This window comes from Apteryx mantelli, chromosome 5 (assembly GCF_036417845.1).
Source record: "Apteryx mantelli isolate bAptMan1 chromosome 5, bAptMan1.hap1, whole genome shotgun sequence".
Lineage (NCBI taxonomy): Eukaryota > Metazoa > Chordata > Aves > Apterygiformes > Apterygidae > Apteryx > Apteryx mantelli.
Window position 1 is genome coordinate 40,504,104 of NC_089982.1, and position 22,673 is coordinate 40,526,776.

At 36.4% G+C, this 22,673-nt stretch overlaps 1 protein-coding gene across 8 annotated transcripts in view; it reads left to right on the plus strand.

Annotated features, from left to right (window-relative positions):
* Window positions 1-20,931, plus strand: part of TMEM144 (transmembrane protein 144) — a 66,476-nt gene extending 45,545 nt beyond the window's left edge. For 2 of the 8 annotated variants that reach the window (XM_067297859.1, XM_067297858.1), the window contains exons 2-12: window positions 2,826-3,022; window positions 4,164-4,286; window positions 4,699-4,798; window positions 5,335-5,415; window positions 7,345-7,426; window positions 8,590-8,663; window positions 9,629-9,747; window positions 11,163-11,282; window positions 11,760-11,857; window positions 13,897-13,950; window positions 15,160-16,077. In XM_067297859.1, coding sequence (XP_067153960.1) covers window positions 2,884-3,022; window positions 4,164-4,286; window positions 4,699-4,798; window positions 5,335-5,415; window positions 7,345-7,426; window positions 8,590-8,663; window positions 9,629-9,747; window positions 11,163-11,282; window positions 11,760-11,857; window positions 13,897-13,950; window positions 15,160-15,243 — 1,074 coding nt within the window. In that variant the 5' untranslated portion in view covers window positions 2,826-2,883 and the 3' untranslated portion in view covers window positions 15,244-16,077. Of the gene's footprint in view, window positions 1-718; window positions 741-983; window positions 1,058-1,750; window positions 1,795-2,825; window positions 3,023-4,163; window positions 4,287-4,698; window positions 4,799-5,334; window positions 5,416-7,344; window positions 7,427-8,589; window positions 8,664-9,628; window positions 9,748-11,162; window positions 11,283-11,759; window positions 11,858-13,896; window positions 13,951-15,159; window positions 16,078-19,328 lie in introns of those variants that run through there. The other 6 variants (XM_067297863.1, XM_067297857.1, XM_067297862.1 and 3 more) reach the window with 6 other exon arrangements.
* Window positions 20,932-22,673: the final 1,742 nt, after the last annotated feature.

Here is a 22,673-nt window from a genome sequence, read left to right on the forward strand (position 1 = left end):
GACCTTCTAATGAGATTAAACAAGTGAAATTAGTAGAATGAAACCAATATATACCAGCATAATTTTATGGTATTTTTTCTGCAACTAAGGAACCCCCTAAGGAGCAGTGCCAATAAAAGCAATGACTCCAGTTGCCTCTACATCCTGACATTTAAGCAAGTTTAGCAAGTGCCTCTGGTTTGGCGCTCAGTAGCTGTGAGCCTGGGGAGGCTCACTTGCTGGCCAGTCAGTCTGGCAATTCCTAGGATCAGAGGGAACAAAAGGGGCTTTTAACGAGCCCTCAGGAGCTCTCAGCAAGACGGAGGCCAGTGCCCAAGTGTGTGCAAAACAAGCGCAGTCAATTCAGTGCCGTGCGCCAGTTCATCATTTGCTCCTGACTTTGGATCATATAATCATAGAATAATTTGGCTTGGAAGGGAGCTGTGGAGGTCATCCAGTCCAACTCCCTGCTCAAAGTAGGGTTGTCGTCAAAATTAGATCAGGTTGCTCAGGGCCTTGTCCAGCTGAGTTTTCTCTTGAAGCATAAAAATGGAGTTGAAAATTCAGCCTGAAATTAAACCAAATTTTGAAGTCCGAGTACCCCAAAGCTTGGAAAGATAGAGACTTTTAAACAGTCTGAATAAAGTGTATTCTTTCACAGTTAATTGGAAGTTTTGTTTCCTTTGTGGTTTTGGTGTCATGATTCCAGCTCTCCAGTTGTGCAGCAGTCTTCATTGTGCACAATATAGAAATTTTAAAAGGTAAAAAGCAAGCAGAAAAGTATCTTGTCCTGCAGCACCCAGATTTCCTCTTAGTAGATACAAAAATATTTTTTAAATAATATTTCTCTATGTGCTAACAAAACCAAAAAGGCTGAAAAACTACTTTTACTCTGAAAGGTTCTTAATATTTTAGGCAAACAATGATTTAATTAAAGGCTAAAGAACCGAGTCCTGCATTCACAGATATGCAGTGTAATCAGCTTTACTTCTGTGTCCCTACAGCATGAAGTTCTTCCTGCGCAAAAGCCAGCTCCTGTGACTTACGTGCCACTAATGGAATTTTATGTATTAACTAAGTGAGTCAACAAGTTTGATGGAGTGAAGATAGCTGATGTAAGCCTTTATCCATCTGAACCCATTCCTGTGGTGTCACGGTGTTTCTCAGTCTGTGAAGTTGGCCTTTGAAGGAATCCCAGCATTATTATTTGCATGGCTTAGTGCCTACAGATACCAGGCAAAACATATTTTACAGATAAGTGTTAAATACAGAGAATACTGCCTGGAGGAACTTATCCTGTAAGTAGACAAGAAAGACAAAGAATACAAGGAGAGGAAGAGAATCAGGCACATTAAATAACTCTCCACTTGTACCTTCATGGTGTTCTTCTAAATGCTACCTGTACTTTTCCTAAGTACTCAAGGAAAGAAATGTCCTAACATCCTTCAAAGAGAAAAAATTACAGAAACTAAACTCAATGGCTATACTGCCTGTGGGGATTGAACTTTTCACCTGGTAATATAAATAATTAATTTCAGCTAACACTAGTGGCACTGCTGAAGGTGTGGGTAAAAGCACCACCTCAGCAGATGCAGTTCTCCGTATCCTACGTAGTCCAGAGAAGGTGAGACTGCAGGGTAAAGTAGAATGAATGGATGCGAGACAACTTAGCTCTTCTTTTTATGCAGAGAGTGTAGTCACAGTACCCCTTACAAGATGTGGCCAGCTATCTCTCATCCTAATTTGGCTTTTTTTTTCCTCCAATATCTAGTCCACTTACAGGAAAATGTCAAACTGCGCTGGGATAACATTGTGGTCAGTATAAACAGCATTACTTCAGCGGTAGAATTGCCTGCATATCCCAATAAATATGCACTGTTATACTTACTGCATAATGCTACCCTTCATTGTTTTTAACGGTGTAAAATTCTCATTTAGTAACAGGAAGCCCCACAATGTAGAATAAACAACTTTTGTAATTTGTTGACGTTTGAAGTTCAATTTCCAAGCAGTTCTCTTACACTTAGTCTTTTTAGTGTGGTGTTAAGATTATGTTTACAATGATTGTGTTCTGACAGAACACAATCAGAGATGCCTTCTCTATCAACCTCATAGTCCATGTCAAAAGCATATACATGATGGTACTTCTATTGATCATAGCCTCCAGATGAATGTCCACTGAAAAACTGGCATTATGGGATGAAAAAAAATCTTCACCTATCTTTTACTTAACTGTAGCTGTGTGGAATGAAGGAAGAAACTTTAGGCAGCTTCTTTTCTTCCCCACAGAAAAAATGAACCTTTATTCATGCTTTATATCAATTAGAGCACCATGTGCTTCCATATTGTTCCTCTGTGGAATCTCTGCACCCGATCCTGACTTCTAGGCAAGGGGGTTGCACATTGCTGCAGCTTCTTCCATCAGTGAAGATTTTACCTAATTGCCTAATCCTTGCTGTTTTACACACCCCAGTGTGGCCTGTTTGGCTTAGGAGTTAGAAATGTTATGATAGGGCATCTCCCTGCAAAGCTCCGGGGCTTCCCATAGGCCTAATACACTGTAATCTTCATAACCTTTGAATGCATCTCTATGTTGCTGCATGTTTTCAAACACACTTTTGTGTGAAGTTGTTTGTGATACACAAAAGAGAATTTATGTCTGTGTGTGTTTCTCAAGTTACACTTTATTCAGGTTTTATGGCAGCTCTTCATGAGATTCTGCAGTATACTTTGCCACTTTTCTCTGCTTTTGAGAGGTAGAAAAGTAGGCTCCATTAAGTTGCATGTTTCCAAACTACATGAGTATTGTTGTGGTCCACATATTTAATTACACTCTCTTATTACAGATTCGGTCAGGACCTACAGTAAAACAACTCCACAAATAAAGGCAGCTTCAGAACAGAAATGAATATCTGGAAAGCTTATAACACCTTTAACAGCAGCAATGGAACAGATCTGACTATTGGCTTTACATCTTCTACAGTAGCTGTCTTTCTATTTGGGACAAACTTCGTGCCTGTTAAGAAATTTGATACTGGTGATGGTAAACAATTTATTTATATTTTTATTTACTTTTTTTTTTGCTGGTAAAAAGTTTCTATAAGTAGAGTTATAAATATCATCACAGTCTTGATCCATGGAGCATGTTTTAATTTTCTTTACTGTTCGAGTATTAAGCAATAATATATTATTCAGGATGTGGCAAACTGTAAGATATTCTTCTTATATGTTGTTGTGCACTTTAACAGTCATGATGTGCATTTCATAAGCATTTCACAGTGGAAAGTGAAATGTCCTTTCTTATACGCTTACAGGGATTCTAAGATATGTACTGACTGTTATTTACACTGTACAGGTTGTTGGACTTTGGAGTATTGCCCTTCAGTTGTGGACATAAGAGAACGTGAAAACTATCAAAAATGGAAGTTTTAATACTTCTATCTATTGGCTCAGTAAGAGAAAACAATCACTTCTATTTCCTACTTAGAATTTTATCACTTTACTGTACTGGGTTCCTGTTGCATTTTCACATTATATGAGACATAATCAGTTACCAGATCCCTGGATGAAAAAATCTTGCATTGTATTATTGTAACAATTACTGCATTACAGGCTGGAAATAACAACACTAACAAGTCTTAGCTCAGCTGGCATAAAGTTAACTGGTCTGCCTACCATTGACTCTTACAGTGTTTGCAAAGGTAGAAGAGATGTGTCCGGAATTTATGTCATCCTGGATTTCCTAGATTTAGTTAGTGGAAAAGCCTGCATGCCATATAGTGCAAATTAAAATAGCAAAGGAATTTTGTCCTGTTCATTAAGCTGTGCTGGCTGCTTCTGGGGTGGGAGAAATTTGCGGTAACTTAATACCCTCTTTATCAGAAACCTGTCAAAATTTGAGAATCAGGGATTGTGTAATGTTGCCCAGCAAAGTGTCTTTTGCAGTGATGTAGAAAAAATGCACAATAAGAAAATGGTTGACTTTTAATATTCCACCCTAAAATATGTCCTTAAATGTATTGTAACATTGGTTCCCTGAAATTAGCAAAGGAGATGCCCACATTTCAATTTTTTCTGTACTGTTTCTTCTAAAAAGTAAGAGGTTAAGAGGTAAGAGATTCACACATGCAGTATGCTACCAGTTATCTGTTTTTAACCATTGTGCACATTTGATTTTTCTATAGGCATGTTTTTCCAATGGATTATCTGTGCTTCCATATGGATCGTTTCTTTGGTGATCAATCTAATCCAAAACTGCCCCCAGTTTTGGCCTCTGGCTATGGTTGGGGGTTTTGCGTGGGCTACAGGTAAGGAGAAAGAGATTTTACTCCTTGAAACACAAAGTAATCCTAACTCTTCATTAAAAAAACAATGATGAGAGCTTTTCTATATATAAGGTATTCTTCTTAGTTTTTAGTCTCAGCATTAACAGACCTCTACCCTTATAGCAGATATTGTGAATAATGATGTTGCACATGCTGGATGGCCCTAGTTAATGCTTTCAGCTTTTTATAAGTAGCAAATTCACACCAAAAATATCTTTAATAATGGTACTGAAGAAAAGTTCATGTCTAATGTATTTAGTTTCAAAAAGCACGAACTTGTAGTTGCCTAAATCACTTTGCTTTCTGAACAGTCTCAGAATCTATGGAAAAATATGCAAGAACGTATTCTACTTTTTAGTAGATTGATCTTAATTTTGTGGGTTTTGTATTTCAGGCAATGTTACAGTTGTCCCCATTGTTAAAACTATTGGCTTAGCTCTTGGTCTTTTGATATGGGCTTCCTTTAATTTGCTAACGGGCTGGGCAAGTTCAAGGTGAGTGCATTTAAGTCTTAACTCATATGTTATTAATGTTGCCATTTCTTCATTAATAACTACAGTGAAAATATTATCACTAAAAAGGAGGATTTATCATACATAAAAGATCTTTTTCCCTCTCAGGAGAAAGTACTCAGGTTAATTATTGTATTCTGTCTTTTTGTGTTTCCTCTTTTTCTCAGTAGGAAAAAAAATGCCCAGTCATGTTCATTAACATAATTTATTGACTAAATATTTTATTTGTTAACATGAAACTAGTACATTGTTTGTGTTTTTTCTTCTACAGTATGAGCTGATAAAATCATTTAAATTAATTTTAATTGCACAGATTCAAAAAAGTTGATTTCAATTAGTTTAAAGATTATTTTTTAAGAAAACCTATCTTTTTGCAAGCCAACTGAAGCACCAATCCAATATTGCAAATCTAGGCCTGAGTAGAATCATTTGTATGAGTAAGGAATTCCTGGACTCGGTTATAATTAAATATTTGTATGTGGTCAGTGCAATTAAGTGAAACTAGTTAAGTATTCCAGGTTTGGTTGGTTTGGAATTGACCCAGAAGAGGTATCAAGACCAATTTTAAATTATATTGGAGCTGGACTTTCATTATTAAGGTAAAAAATTATTATTATAATTCATTTCTATAATGTAAAATATTGTATATGCAATAACTACAGTGACAATTTAACGAGAGGGCAGATGTGTTAAGGTCCATTTTGCAGATTCTTTTACCACATAATTCATGAGTTGTCCATACCTAGCTGGTCAGCATTATATTTCAGAATAGAAGCATACCTGATTTCCAGTACAGTGGTGAAATGGGTATTCATGAACACAGAAATATATTTTTATGGTGGTAGGCATGTTCAAGGGGAAGCAGAGGTACATTTATTTTCTTCTTAGCCAGATATTTCATATGATTCGCTTTACTCAAGGTTTGTGAAAGAGAAAGATTATTCTCAGTAAAACTCTTTAGAAGAATCTTGGGGAGAAAATCTCTGTGAGATTTCTTCTCTCTCTTCAGTCAGTGGTACAAATCCCTCCTCCTACCATAGAAGAGGATATAGAACCCCTTCTTAGATCCTTTAGGATCATAGAAAGCCAGGGACTTTGCATTATCTCTTGTCCTTAATAGCTTCCTGTCCTGTAACTCTTAAGCTATGCCTTCAAGAACTCCCAAGCAGGGATTTTCTCTGTGATCTTCAGGGGGGCCTGTACTCATTTATTATTTGTAGGAGTGCACATTTTGAGCTGAACACTGAGGAAAGAGGGTCTTTGTTATGTAGCAGCAGCATCCATGCTTTCCAGCTGGGTGGCCAGTAAGGTCTTTCTAGGAGCAGATGGATGGGCTCAAAATCCCAGGGACAGTAGGCTTACCATAAGTATGGTAAGCGGTCTATACACATAGTGCCTCTAGAAAAAAGGAGGTGTTAAGAACACTGAGACAATGGAGCCCATTATGAATTTTGCTTCTACTCATCCTCTTTCCTGAGAATCCATAGCTTTTTACCCATTACCATTACATGTAGTTCATGATTTTGTGAGTTACTCACAAAATAGTAGCAATGCTGCTATTCCTGCCTGATGGATTTATTCAGTGCACCACCTGCTTCCTGCCTATTTCTGAGATACCATGGAAGAGCGGTCAACAAGGAAGAAGATCCTGGCCAGGCATACTTTCCTGGCAGGCTGCACAAAACCTGCGTGTGTTGCTCTGTACAGCTCACAACGTGTATTTCATCTTAGCCTCCTGTGTGGGACCTCTATGCATTTGCCTAGTCCCTCTGGAGGAAGTTGACATCTTTTTATGTCTCTCCCTATTTCTTCAGCAGGAGATGAATCACTCTTGATGGAGACATTCTGTTTACAGCTTTGAGAAGAAATTCCCAATCATTAAAATATTTTGCATTAAAAAAAAAAAAAAAAGAACCTGCCAGTTCTGATTACACGTATTTACATGATTTCATCGAACTGGGGATACAAGTAATAACATTCCCCTTCCTTCTCCATTTTATTCACTAAGTGTACTGGAGCACCATTGAGCAGTACCCCTTCTCCTTGCACATATGCGCGAGGCCGTAAGGACAGCATTCCCCCACTTGCATATAACAGAAGGGACAAAGCTAACTTTCTTGCTTAGCACCAATCCAATTCTATATAGGTTTGAAGTTCCATATGGAATTTTTGTGCAAATGTTCCAGTACATATCTGGCCTGGCACAAAAGGGCACTGTTAACTTAAAGCAACTGTTGTTAGCATGTGACTAACTGCACATCATTAAAAAGAGACATTTCAATCTCATTGTATAGAAGAGAGAACTATAAAGTGATACAGAGGCTGATCTAATTACTTACTTTTGAGTAAGTGTTTTTTTAAGATTGTCTAAAGCAGCTGCGTTTTAAAGATATATTGAAGAGACACTGGAGTAATAATGAAAATGAAATAAGTAATATGCCTTCAAATAGCTTTTGTCTCTGGACACTAAATGTTATGTCCTTATGAGCTGACCTTTGGTGTTTATTGGCATATATTTCTCTTCGCAGTGCTGTCATATTTTTTTTTGTAAAAACTGAAGTGCAGAGTTCTTCAGCTTCATTAGAAAGCACCCCATTACCGAGAGAAAGTGTAAGTACTCTACAATTGTTATTTTACAGCAGTGACAATATGCATCAGTTTGAAAACAAAAAGAAGCTTAATGTTAACCAGATTTGTTAGGATTTGTGGTAAACTACAAAAAACTACATAAATGCATATGGTTTTTATTTAATTTGTGGATCTTGTCTATCCAGTCAAATGTGAGCAACAAAAAAAGGCTTTGCCCTGTTTTCTTTCTTTATTGTCAGCTTTAAATGGCTTAGAAGTCCTTTTTCATTATGACACAGGTTATATAAAAGACTCATTCTTTTTCTTTACTGTTTTTGGAACTAAAACTGAACTATAAAAGTAAGAGAATGCTTAGCTGAAAGGCAGCAGGGTTTATAACTCTTCTCCACCAGATTTTTTGCCGCCTTACAGAGCCAAGACTGTCAAAGTGCTTGTTATGGTTCTCTGATTCTCAGCATTGGATGTGGCACAGGCTAGAGATCAGGGGCTGGTGCCAGATTGACTATTGCTCCTTTGGGAGTCCAAAGTAGGCAACAAAAACTGGAGAACAGTACACTCCCACTACCATTCCCTATCCCTGCCCTTGCTAATGTAGGTCAGTTACTAAAACTCAATTGCCAAATGAATGCAGGGTCCCTCAGAGTTGTATAGCTGTGCTCAATGCTTGTTAGAGGTTCCAGTTTGCCAGAGCACATCACAAAAGACAAGGATTAGGACCAAGGGATATTCCAACTTCTTTGTGTTGTAGGCAGGGATGTTATGTCCCTATTGCAAATAGTCCTAATATTCTGATGGCAAGTAATGCCACAGATAACAGCAAAAGGTAAAAACACACCCTAAGTGAAATCTATAGGTTAATCATTCATGAAATTTAAGGAAGGACAAGTTTTGAAATTCAGACCTGTTTGCAGACAAAAAGAAATGTTCATGGATCCTCTATTATGTAGTAAACCCAAAGTCCATAGCCAAACACTGCTAAACTTTAGGCACGAAGATCCTTTTACTACAGTTTGTTTTATTTCCAAACATACTTCTCCTTTCTTTGGTTCAGAGCAGTTCTGTAAATTTATTTTGTTTCTCCTTCCACTTTTAATTTTCCTTTCTTAGTGCAAAACTGTTCAATTGAATACAATGTTTCAGATTTTTTTTTAAAGACTTGAGTAAAAACTTACATTTTTCTGCAGTCTATTAATCTTTCTGAAAATAATTCTGATGACTCATGGGTGAACAGACTGTCTCCAGCAAGAAAGCGAGTTGTGTAAGTCTTTAACAGTTCTTTTATTGGTGCAGGCCAAGTAGCCAAAGAAAGTAATTGTCCACAGAATAAGAGCAGAATTTGTGTCCTGTACTGTACCTACCAAACAGTCATGGACAAATAAATAACAGTTTTTAAAATATTGGTACAGTATGCACGTGTATATGAATAGCTGCTAAACTATTTAGGTAATTCCCACTGTTCAGTATGCTTTATCTTACTGATAAAGTCAGAGTATTAATTACTATTATATAAGAACAATACTTGCAGAGGAAATAGCAATAGTAATTGAGTAATTACAGAGCTGGTTTGTATCACCTGGTTAATTAGCATTCAAACATACAAGGAGCCCAAGTTAATAACACTTCCAGATATGGGTCCCAGATGTGTACAGCTGGAGAAGGTGTGGCAATATGGTAAGGAGACAGCAGAAGTGGTCCAAGGGGGAAGGTGGAAACTCTTGCTGGCAAGGGGCCAGCATGGGGAATAGAGACAGCCAAGACACGATGTTCTGGAGGGGGAGAAGGGGAGCAAGGAGGCAATGATCTTCGAAATGGTTATAAGGAAAATAAAAAAAACTACAACAGTGAAGCTGAGGGTGGGAGGCACTGATCTACAGTATGTAATGATGAGCATTTTAAGTATATTTTCATTGGATTTCTACCAGCTTGGCTTTTAAGTAATCCTAGTTAGTTGTTGTCTCTTGCCACTAACCCAGACTGCAGGCTCTTGGGGCAAGAATTGTCTGTGTTTCTTGGCCAGATAGTTCAGGAAAACTAAGCTACTGTTTTGAACCATTTCTACACTACAAAATAAAAATGTGCTAAAATTATTATTTTTATAGCATTGCTAGCAATTTTCATAAGATTTACAGTCTTAAACTGTAGTACTGCGTTTATGTTAAGTGTATTGTCTATGTCCCTAATTAACACTAGGCTCTTTTATTTGATTTTTTGCCCTTTTTAAAGAGGATGTAGCCTGGCTGTAGTAGCTGGAATACTCTATGGTTCCAGTTTTGTACCTGTACTTTACATCAAGGACCATGGCAGAAGAAATGGAACTATATACACAGGAGCAAGTCAATTTGGTAAATGCTAATAGGTCACTTTTATTTTACTTCATCACTGAATTGTGTCTTTGCTTTCATAAAGGCACAGAGTGAAATACTTGATAATCCCAGAAATATATGGTGACAAAGAACTAGTCAATTCTGAACTATGTTATACATTACTGAGTTGCAGTGATGGTAATACTAGCACTCGTTTTCCCAGAGGTGAATTTCACCATTAGAAGAACAGTGGGAAACAGAACAGAAAATACCAAACTTAACTGACAGTATTAAATGCAATGGTAATGCTTTCTGAAACAAAGCTAGCACTCTCAAAATACCAAGTTCAAATGCCTTTAACATGTGATAAACAAGGGCACGAGCTATATCAATGGCCAAATTAGTACACCAATAAAGGAACAGAAGGTGGCTGAACATAACTGATGAGCAGAAGAGATGTATAACAAGTTGAATAATTAAGACCTTACCGTTTTTAAATGGACACCTTTTAACGGGAGCTTGTAAGCTTTAACAGTATGCTTGTAAGCATTGCTATTCTTCAAACGACATTTCTCCAGAAACATTTTCCTTATGGTTTACTGTAAATCAATCTGTTAATAACAACAACTCCTTAAGAGCAACATAGTGCTGAGACAGCACTGTGTTGCCATAAAAAATATTTATTGTATCATATACAATTTGTCTCTTAAATACAGCAACTTATGTATCTAAAGTTAGACAAAAGAGCCATTGTCATTGCTGTCGCTGCTTTTTCCAGTGAGGATCAACAACTTTAAGGAAATAGAGATCATCTTGCTACATCTACTGCTTTACCATGTTGGAAATATTATATATTTAGCACGTATCAAAATATATTCTGTAAAGGTTTTATTATTGTTAATGTTTATAGTGATCAAAACAATAATAGGTTCTTCAAGATAAAAAAAGACGAAACACTGCCTTTTTGAGTCTGTGTTGTATGTGCAGTTGTCTTACCTTTAAACATGCAGCACAAAGGAAAGAACAGGGCTATGTATGGAATGTAGCTGTAGATAGTCAGGAGGGGATGTAATTGTATAAAACCACTCCTCCTCTCTCCCCCTCCCCCAGTTTTGTAGCCTCAAGTGAGGATTTTGTCAAGTTTTTAAATTAAATTAATATTGCAGCTTGACTAACAGTTCAAAAAATAACAGCTCACAGAAATGCATAAAAGCTTGCGATAAATGCTAGGGTCAATTTGGCAGTCAGTTCAGGTTTAATATCATATGTATGATTGGTCAGATCTATCCACAATCAGACTAGCAGCTCTGTTCCTCACAACCACAATTAAACTTTGAGTTATTAACATTAACACCTTAAGTATTTTTGTCTGCAGGAATACTATCAGTGAAATGAATTTAGTTAATAACAACTGATTCTTTAGTCTAAACACAGTTTTGTAATTTCTGTTTCAGATTTAGATTATGTTTTTGCACACTTCAGTGGAATCTTTCTCACAAGTACCATATACTTTTTGATCTACTGCGCAGTCAGAAAAAATAAACCTGACGTTTATCCCCAAGCCATACTGCCAGGTATGACTATTTGTTAAATTAACAATTAATTTCAATGACTTCTTCTGACTATTTTGCCATGCTTAGTTCAAAATTTGTGTTGGAATTGTGGTTAACCGTGGAAGTCTATTCATATGACTTTGTCTCTTTTGAAAGAGCACTCTTATTCGGGTTAATTAATTAAGGTTAGGAAACAATGATAAATTTTGTTCTAATTTGAAATGTGACAGTGCATACAGTGGATTTTCTGAAACTGACACTTTGCCAGAGTGGGGGACACATTGCCCAGAAAATTTTGAACTTTAATTAATTGGCTTCTTCAATTGGAGTAGCTCATTTTATCCCTTGAGTTTTGATTTAGATTGTCAAAGCCAGCTTGTTAAAGTAGTTAACATACTAAAATATTCAGTTCCTGTATTATGCTGTAAATTTAAGTGTTCCACAAATTGCTGTCTATACCTTCTTGTACATATTTTTGACTGGGATTTATTGTTTTAGGGTTTGTTTCTGGTGTGCTTTGGGCAATAGCCAATTGCTGCTGGTTCATGGCCAATCACTACCTCAGTGCTGTGGTCAGCTTTCCAATAATTACCACAGTAAGTATATAAAAATAAAATCTATCATTAGAATTAAAGTGAAGACTTTCTTTCGCCATTTGTGGGATGAAGTTGAAATTTTGAGGTGTCTAGAGCTTGCTATTCAATAATATACATTTCCTCTTATTTTGCTTGTCTGTCTTAGCCTTTGTTTTTATAGGAATGTATATGATTGACAAGCACTATTTTGGTCCATGCTAAGCATAAAAACACAGGAGCTGAAAGCGTAGGTCTTTAGGTTAAAATAAAAAGCAAAGCTCTGTAACCAACATTGTAACATTATTAAATAGGCAGTGAACTGAGCTGATTAAAAGAATTGTATACATTCTCTGACCAGCAAGTTAAGTATTTTCATTTCAGCAGATACCTTTTGTTCTACATTTCTCCCTTTGTGATTTTCATCCTTTAGGACTCATTTTGCTTAATTGAGTCAGGTATTTTTCTTATTACAGTTCTTGAACATGTAAAACAGGTTATGTATTACTGAAAATAATGACCTTGTGCAAATGAAGAAAAAATAAATTGGCCAGTTTCCTGATGTTATACCTTTAAAGCACTGTTAGTTTACAGAAGCTGCATAAATTCTGTCACTAGGTAAAAATAAACTTTGCCTTTACTCACTTGCCAATCTACTAGATGGTGCTGCAGCTTTGGATAACTTCTGACAAATGAAAGCTCATAAGTATCAAAAACAAAGTTCTGCTGAACAGCCATATTTTGGCTGCAAACTAATGAAACAACATTAACAGGCATTAAGCTTTGCCTCAAGGTGCAATGAATCAGAGTAAATTCTGCAGTATGCAGTAAAAAAAAAGACTTGGGACCATTCTAATTAGAAATTGAAGGATTAATGGAAAGCAGATTTAGTAACTTTGGTTATTAGTATGCCTATAGGATAAGGATATGAAATCACTAAATGAAAAATTTAAAGACAGTGCTGATGAGAAACTGCCTGTCTGGACCACAGTTTGGGAACTGCTGCTCTACTTCATTCCAGAGAGAATTTCAGACAGCTGTTCATCACTTCCTTTAACAATTTGCTTCATTTTTAAAAGGGAACATAGGTTCTTCTAGCCATATACATGATCTAGAAAGTGAAATAATACCTTAGCTACTATTTAAATAAAGGTTGGCAATTCCGCTAAGAAACAGCAGCCCACAAACACACCTTCAGCACAAGACACTGTTTCCTGCTAGCCTCCATCTGTGTCCCACCAGCTGTATTGAAGATGGAGAGGGGAAGATGACTGTGCAAACACCCAGCAAGTATTTCTGAGAGCTGCTCCAGAGCCATTTTAGTGGGAATCATCAACAGAGCCAGTTTTTGCTTCATATTCAGATAATATTTTCCCATCAGTCACAGAAGTTCAGATCACTGCTTTCACAAGGGAAAAATATTTCCAGGAATGCCTGGAAATTATCACTGTATATCACTGTGTTGCTGCTAGGAAATCTGTAAGACAGCACCACTGATAAATAGTAGTTTTTGTGACCTATCTGGCTGGCTTTGTGTTTTGTTCAGATGCCTGATGTATAGGAAATAGATTTATGTTCCAGTCTTTTGATTTCATGCTGAGTGATAAATGCAAACTTTGTCCAACTAGTTAGTCATGATAATAAAGAAAATGTTAGGCAGAGCCATGGTAGCTGCCAAGAAACCTGAATAGTCTTTTGAAATGTGATAACAGATGAAAGTCTGTAGTTTGGACTAAGATGAGACTTATCGTTTGGAGATTACTAAGAGAATGTATAACAGCCACTACAGACTCCACAGTCTGTTAGATTTTAGAATTTAGAAAGAAATTGTGCCTTCTCTGAAAAAGTCTTGTACTTCTTTAATCCTCCTGGAAGAATTTATTATTTCTTACTTCATAAAGATTTCAGTGACATTTATACTTTTGCCATGAGCCCTATAATTATACAGGATGGAAAGGTCTAAATTTGCCATCCAGGCAAAATACAACCACTCTGAAAAGCATAATGAGAAGGTGGCACAATTTAAGGAAATGCTGTAACGTACACATGAATCCTTTTTTTAGGGTCCCGGCCTTGTTGCTGCAGTGTGGGGAGTCCTCGTATTTAAAGAAATCAAGGTAATGCACTGATATGTTAATATTCTCTCTCTCTTCTGCTTGTATCTCACTCTAAGAACGTCATGACTTGGTACAGAGCTGATTCTCTGAGATTTCTCCTCATTACAAGTATAGATAGATTATGAAGCTAAAAGACATGTCATGCAATACTAAGTTTTCCAGAAAGATGAAGAATTTTGTTTGATGAAGTTTTACAGGAATGAAGACTTGAATTCCATACCTCTATGTGCAGCAGTGGGAGTAAATGAAGATTGTAGCAGGGTCAAGAGGCAGCATGCCAAGCGTAGCCTGAAATCAGTCTTCATTTGAGCTCATTCTTTCAGTGAGGGTAGGGGAATGAGCAGTTGTTGCCAGAATAACACAGCCCAGTGAAGTACACATTTTGAGTCAAATTCACCAAAGGACCAAAAAGTAAGACAGAGGTTAATTAGCCCTGCTGATTACTGTATAATGTAGAGATTCCTAAACTGATCTACCAGTGATTGTGCAGAACAGGCTAATCTACTCTACTGGGTGTTAATATACATGGTAGAAATTATTTTTCTTGTGGAATTTCAGCATCAAACATTAGGAGTGTAGTCCTCAGTCTCCCTCAGCTTATCTGTCCAGGATTCCTAGACACCTAATGTGCCATTATAGATTATTTTACCTGGTGTTTTTAGTAATGGTGTGAAATGCAAGACATCCCTGGAGCAGGAAGTAGAAGTCGTATCTCTGCCACTGCAGATAAATGTTGCACCACACTAGAAAACCATCATGTTCGTTATCCAGTTCTTTGTGACTCACCAAAACTTTCATCCTTTCCATATGTTTTAGCCTAGTCTTGACATGTTTAGTGTTTAAAAATAGCCTGAAAATAGACTGAAATTCCTTTACAAATACCAAAAGTAAATTAAGTTAATTTTGTGAATATTTTATTTACTACATATATAGCTCCAGGAATTACTCATATTGAACTGTTTTGAGAAACAAATAGAACCACTTCCATTGTATAAAAATAACTTGATATAAAACTTACCATTTCACATAATGGATGTGTAATCATAAAATGTCATCATATAATCATAAGAAATCATAAATCATTATAATCATTAAAAAACATATATAATCATAAAAATGGAACTCTAATTCTGTATTTTACTTCTTTTTGAAGTGGTATCTATTGTAGCAACATGAAATTTTTCTTTTTCTCTCCCTTTGATTATCCAGGGACTGAAAAACTACATGTTACTCACAGTAGCATTTTGCATCATTTTGGCTGGATCACTCTCTACAGCTTTTTCTAAAGTTTGAAAGGATCATCTAGACCAGTAGATGGTGCTACAGTCAAATAAAATCACTGGTAAAGAAGCTTGCATCTTAGGACATTTTGTAGGCTGATTATTTCTGTTTCTGCTCCTGAAGTTGTCCAAAACACAATATTGGTATATTGCAATACATTATAATTTCCCAAATGTATGTTCAGCACTTACCCTAACTTGTTTCAGGCAAGGAGAAAGAAAGCCTTTGCTAAATGTTTCCACTTGGCATGAAAGAAAATCTTGAAATGAATGTTTTTGCATTGCTTGGAACAGTGAGGATATCAAGGGATTATATTAAATAAAGATAAATGATTTTACAGTTACTGATTTTCTGGTGATCAGGTACTAAACTCACTTCATCATAAATTGCAATTCATTGCTATGGTGGCAGATAAAGGGATTTTAATTCTTAGTCTGTAATATTGTAGGTGTTTGCAAGCTTCTTTTTTTCTTATAACATTCTGTCTTACTGATTTTACTATAAAATATATTGTGGAATATTCTTTTTGGAACTGATATGCAAAAAGATGTGAAGCATTTTTTTATTTAGAAGCATTTTTTTTTAAGTTTTTTTAAAGTTTTTTTTAAAGTTATCAGTTTACATAAAAGCATTATCTTCTAACCATTTCCAATCACACAGAATTTTGAAGGAAATACAGAAAAAAATTGGTGCTATAAAATAAATATCTAATGTTTGCTGATAATCTCTTTTGTTTAGCTGCAAGAACATTATGTAGAAATCATGGCCATGATATGAATAGTTGGGAATTATCTTCTAAAATTTCTGTGCTGTGGAACTTTGCAAATAAACATTGCTTTTCTGTAACTGGTGGTGTTGCAATATAAGCTAAGTATGTGGTTGGATGTTTGTTTCCAAATAATTTCAGGCATGTTTTTCCTTTTCCATATAGTACATTCAAAACTTTAAAATTACATATGGCAATATTTATTACACTGAAACATCATTCTAAAATTACCAAATCATTTAGTCCATTGTTCTACCCAGAGCAGGGTTATCTCTGTCTATATCATTGGTGAACTTATTTCTTTAAAAATGGTCATTAAAAGATGTAGATTTCACAGCCTTTTAGGCACACTAACCAGTTTTTAACTAGCATTCCTGCTTGAAAGTCCGAATGTCCAAAGGAAACTCTCCCCATGAAGCAGTGTATGTCCGCTATTCCATGACCACCATTGACATGGAGAACAGTTTCTTTCTCATTGCAGCTAACCTTTGTATATGCAAAGCAAGTTGTCTGAACTCCTATTAGCTTTCTCTTCTGTATATTAGACAACCTCCATTCCTGCAGTCTTCTCTTGTTTGTAATGTGCTTGTCATTCTTCTTGCTCTTCCCTGAAGTCTCTCTAATCAGACTAGATCTATCTCGAAAAACTAGACAGCAGTCAGATGACAGTCTTACAAAAACCAAGAAGAGCAACAGGATTTTTTTCTCTCCAGTTTACAAGCTCCATTCATGGTTACACATCATAATATGACACTTTTTGCCACCACAGCTTGATATCGTTAACATGTTCAGACGGCAATCTATAATTTCTGCTTTCTCCACTCCACCCTTCTTTTTTTACTGTTAGCAGATCTGATCTTAGAAGTGTTACTAGCCAGCTCTTTCCTGTCCCGTATTGTTTATTCCTATCCAAGTGTCAGAAAAAGATGTCCTTTTTAGCAGAGCAAAGCTCTGGGAGGAGAAAAGAACAGGCGAGGGGAGTAGATGAGGGTGTGTAAGGACAATATGAGCTTAAGTGCATCGCATTGCAGAAACAGTATGCTGCCTCCTAATCATCTTCAGCAGCTGGGTAAGCCATAGTACCTGCTGAAGAGTCAGTGGGCATGGGCTGTCATGCGATCACTGGTCAGGCTGCATTAGCTCTGCGTGGTAGTCTGGATCCCCAGCTGTGCAAGGAATGAAAAAGCAGGGTTGCTCAAGCTGAATCACTGTGGGACCTAACTTATCCTTAGTTACAACCAGCTGTGTCCCATCCTACACTGAAGTGAAGGAAGATAGGCCTTGTCTACTTCTGCGCTTCTCGGAAGATCTGTTTTGGTTGATGCTGTGTGTATGCTGAGTGAGTGTGTCTTTGGTCTTTCAGATTTTTAGCCCATATGTTTTACAGGCAGGACAGCTGGCTACTAATGGAAGTGTTAGGACAGATTAGCAAGAAGAAGAAAAATTCATACTGGCACAGCCAGGTTCTGTTTGCCTCATTTCAGACTCTGTTTTGCCTGCTGCTTTTTATTAGTTGTTGTGTTTTAAGATAAATCTGAAATGGACAATGAGATTGAGTCAGCTACATCTATCCTTACAAGAGGACTCTGGCTCTCTCTCATGCTGGTTGTGCAAGAAACAAAGCTGCCTTGTACCTTGGCAGTTGAGATGACTTTAGGTTTTGGTTTCAAACTGTTACTGGATGCTTCAATTTGTTTTACTGAAAATTGAAGTGTTTTCTAATGTCATCTTATGTTTCTGCTATATTTCTTGAGGGATGCTCTCCCAGCGTTTGGGTACTGGATTTTATTACAGGGATCAGCCGAATGTTCTAGGGCAGGACCACCTCTAAATTTCCTGGTTTCTGCACAGACTTAATTGTATTTCTGAAACAAACCAAAAAATCGCACTCCTGACCATAGAAATTGTCAGATATATGTGAGCAGTCTGATGCAATCCTCTGGTCTACATTTACGCAGATTGAAATGGTAAAGCTATAAGAAGTGCAAACTCAATTGCTTATTGTTAAGGCATTAATAAAAATACTTGTTTGTGAAGGCTCAATTATCAAATTTATGAAATGCCTCCTTAGCAGTTGTTCTATTGGATTTACCTTGCCAGTAGCAAAAAACGCCTCTTGCAGCTCTTTCCTGTGAAAAATCCTGTTTGGTAGATCATCAGGATTTATGGCTTTATTTATTCCAAAATATTTTCTCATGATGTCCTCTTGGAATATTTTGAATAAATATTCCAAGATACTCATCACTGAGATATTCTTGTTCTTGAAGTTTCAACTTTGCTTTCATATTAAACAGGTCTTTGTTAATCCAACATTTTACAGAGTTCTTTATACAAAACAGTCTGGCAGCAACTGAATTTAGAAAGAGAAAATTCTACAGCTAATATAAATTATCGTGGCTCTGTTTACATCAGGGAAGCTACATGTTTTTATATCAGTAGAAGAACTGGTCCAGAATATTTCTGATGGTTTTTTAAATATTTTGTGTGTATAACTGCAGGAAGAATACCAAAATAGGACCAAGAATGATGTTCCTTGGAGAAAATTACACTTTCAGTTATTTATTTGGGTCTGTTTAAAGAATTTATGAGAGTATTTTTTAACTTAATTTGTGAATTAGTCTCTGAAGATCCTTAGGAACAAACTAAACTTTAAAATTGATGTAGCTTGGGGGGTTTTAAGGCTTATTTATTTTGTGTTGTTGGAAACCATGGAGCTCTGTATCACCTTTTTAGATTTTCTACACCTGTTTATTCCTTTCCTATGTTTATTATCAATTCATTATCCTAGACTCAGTGCCCTATGAATATTAGATCTGCCAGATTTTTTTTTATTCTTTTTTATTTTTAATAAAAATGTTTGTTATCTGGAAAAATAGTTTAAATACTTTAATTTCTATGTCTTTAAATTGAACCAGTAAAAACTGGTGTTTTATTATGACTATATATCTTCATTTTTGGTATTTATGTAGGAAGCAATACACTAATAATGAAATAAATTACACATAGAAATACATTTATAGAAGTTACATCCAGTGTCCTAGCATTTCTCATGCTGTGAAGCTTCTAAAAACATTTCCGAAGGAACTGGGAGACAAATCTCCCTGTTCCCGTGGATGAGCGGGGGTCTTCACCACACTAGTTAGTGAAATAGGAGAGTTGTGAGGAGTAATGTTTCCATCCTCTTTGGTTTGCTGCAGTGAGGGAATTAACTATGTCCCACTACTCTTAACAGGCAAACCTCAAGGGAAATTGTTTGTTGTTACCATTCAAGAAACAGAGGAAAATTGTGGCACGTAACTGATGAGCCATTTCTCACTTCTGTTATTTGCAGATGGGGAGAGGAGAGACACAGTTGTTCAGCACATGCAGGGTGATAACTGCTTCTGCCTTTACGTCTGGGTTTTGATCCTAGTCAAGGAGAAGCCACAGGATTGCATAAGTCACAGGCTCTTAAGGGATCCAGCTTAGCAGAGTGATTGATCTGCTGCTTAACCTGATAGTGACACTTCATATCAAGCAGATGCCTTGACTCTGCAGTTGATTTTTGTGTACAATTTGAAGGTTGGTATTTGTTGTATAAAACCGTATCATGGTCTGCATCCCTGGAAACACGCTCTGCCCATGAGTTCAGAGGTAACACTCTAGGGGGCTGTTGGCTTACTGTGAGTAGCCCAGATATACTTGCAGGGAGCATGAACCTTATTTCAACTTCTGTTTCATATATTTGTGTCCAGCATTTTTAGTGGAATAATTGAAATTTAGTTCATAAATCCATACAAAAGCTGCTATTTGTAGAAAAGTAAAACTGTATATAATAAAAAATGTATTAATTTGAATATTTTTAGAGGTTGGCAGCATTTCATGTTGTGTGATGTTTGTAATATTACCAGTAAAATACTCTAAAATACTAAATTAAGCACTTAGGACTTGTGGCTTTTGCAGTGTACGTTCTTGGCAACCTTTTTTTCTTGCACTCTTTTTCTGACTTTCTAGACATTCAAGTAAAATTCTTGCCTAATTTTTTTTCTTCTCCACTGATTACACTTATTATAGCTTAGCACCTCATGCATTCTTTTTCTTAACCCAGGGAGCTTCATAATGGTCCGTTGGATGAAGCAGTAGTGAACTTCATAAAAGGGAGGATATGCTGAGCTATGTACATATATTCATGTACGTACACTCTTGTATTCTCTGTCGTATCACTCAGTGCTATTCTTTAGCATATCATACCCCTTGTATTTTAAATTAGTGTATTTGGCAATTGTTGATTTGTTGATACCCACTGCATCTCCTTCGTTTTAAGGGAATTAGTGTTGCCATCAAGTAGGAGCTGATGAAATTAATAGACTTTTGCCACTGAGTGATGTTTCACTCATGTTTCTCATAATACTGCAGAAACAGGTTGTGTCAATTTAAGATACTGCCACTGTCCAGCAGTTAGCTACAAACAAATGCTCCACAGCAAAATCAGTGGATAGGATTGCAAATTCCTTGTGTACTTATGGGCCAAAAAACAGCTATGATAACTTACTTTGCTGTGGAAAAGCCATTTGAGGAAATTCTGGAAACAGTGAATGGCGTCTCAGTTTAGCACATTAAGAAGGCTATGTCCTTGCCCCTTTGGGTAAAGGGACCATCTGTATCTGATGTGGCAGAGCTGCTGTTACCTAAAACTTGTTTGTTTTTCTTTTTCTTCTCCTTTGGTGAGAAGATTTCGCTTTGATTTTTTTACTCAAAACTAAATACTTTGCAAACCTGTGTAAATTTCCGAAGTCCTGCTAGGCTTGCAATTTTATTTGCTATTTGTCCTGTTCAGCCTAGTTTCCTTGCCTTTTTAGATAACATCTTGAGTTTATTAGAAATCCAAAATCTTGGTTGCTTAAAATGCAGTTTTACATAAGATTTGTTTTTTTATCAGCTATAGATTAAATATTGTGCATTAAATATCATCTGCTGCTCAGACTTTGTGTTCATTGTTGGTACTGTTTGAGTAAGTGATATGTAAAGTTTGATGGTCTATTTTAGTTTTAAGACTTCACAAAACGTCAGTGTTGCAGTTGGAGCTGAAAATGCAGTAAAATTTCAGTTCCCTGGGCCTCCATGAGAAATGCCATAACAGGATTTGGAGACCTCTTATGCCTCTTTAGTGAGGGAGAACCTGGCTGGAGTCCAGCAAATGGGTTTCTGTGTAGCTAGAGTGCATGAAAATAAAGACCTGCTACACCATGAAATAGCTTCTAAAAGCTTAAAGGAAGAAAACATTTCAGCATAAGTATTCCCCTCTGTATTGTGTTCTTTTCTTGTAAGTTTGTATCAGTTGCCAGAAGCATTGGCTCTAAGATTACTGAGAACTTGCTGATGGAAAATTATTCAAAATATCAAACTGCAAAGCACTACAGAAGAACCTTACAGATCCAAGTAACTGAGTTGTATGTATCTGCAGAATGCCATGACGCTAACTGTGTAAATATCACAGCATGTGTTTGTATATAGACATATAAGCAACACTCTGAAATAGAGACTACTAATCAAGAAAGATCTGGGAGTCATTGCAAGTAGTCTGAAAATATCAACTCAGTGATTAGCAGCAGTTGAAAAAATGTTAGGGTCTTAGAAATTATTAGACAGTAAATGGAGATGAGGTCAGTGTAAAATGTCAGTTACTGATCTCAGAATACATATATAATGGAATTTTTAAAAGACCTAAAGAAACAAATAAGAAATTATTCTGTACAAGGGAAGATTAAGTAGAACAGGACTCCTCAGCCTGAACAGAAAATTAAGGAGGGTGATATGTAGCATGTGAATAAAGAATGATTAGTCACTAGGTTTTATAATGCAAGAAGAGTTGAATACACAACAAAGTTATCAGACATAGAATTTAAAAGACAAAAGGAAGTGATTTTTCAAATAAAGCATAATTTACATTTTGAAACTTATTCTGAGAAGTTGTTTAGGTCAGTATTATAAATAGGTTCCAAAACAATGAAAGATAAGGCCATACAGAAAACTCAGAAACAGCTTCTGATTTAAAATAGTAGAGGTCTAAAAAAGTATAGTTTGCTCCACAAATATCTCTTTCTGCAGTCTGATTAGTCTAAGGTGTATGGGTTGTAGCAAGTAGCTAGACTGTTCCTTTTGAGGTCTTTCATCCAAATATGGTCCTTCATTTTGCTGAGGTTGTCTCAGGTTCCATATTAGAATTAATATTTCAAACAGGTGTGTACATTTCAAACAGTGCAGTGCATATTAAAAAATATATTATTTATTTAGATAGCATCTGATGTGGCTTCTCTCCTACTTCTTACAGAACAACAGTGACATCTCACGTGGTGATTCCATGGTGTGCTCTTAGTACAGGTGGAGAGCACTTTTGATTAAGGGTAGTTGCTTTTTGCTGAAGCTTCTTTCTAAATTCATGATCATGGTCTAAGTTTGTGTTAACTCCTGATGGCAAGCACAAGGAAGAGCATTAGTCAAAGTACAAACCTCAGGAGGGCAATAAAACAGAAAACACTAAAAAGAGATTTTTGAAAAAGCACAAGGATCAAGCTAGGAGAAATAATATGAGAGAGGTATAAGCAGGTCATTTATGTAGGACTTCCAGTAGAAGGACAGTGAACTTCTAATTAAGGTATGGAGGACAGGCAGGAATTCAAGAAGTATGGATGACAAA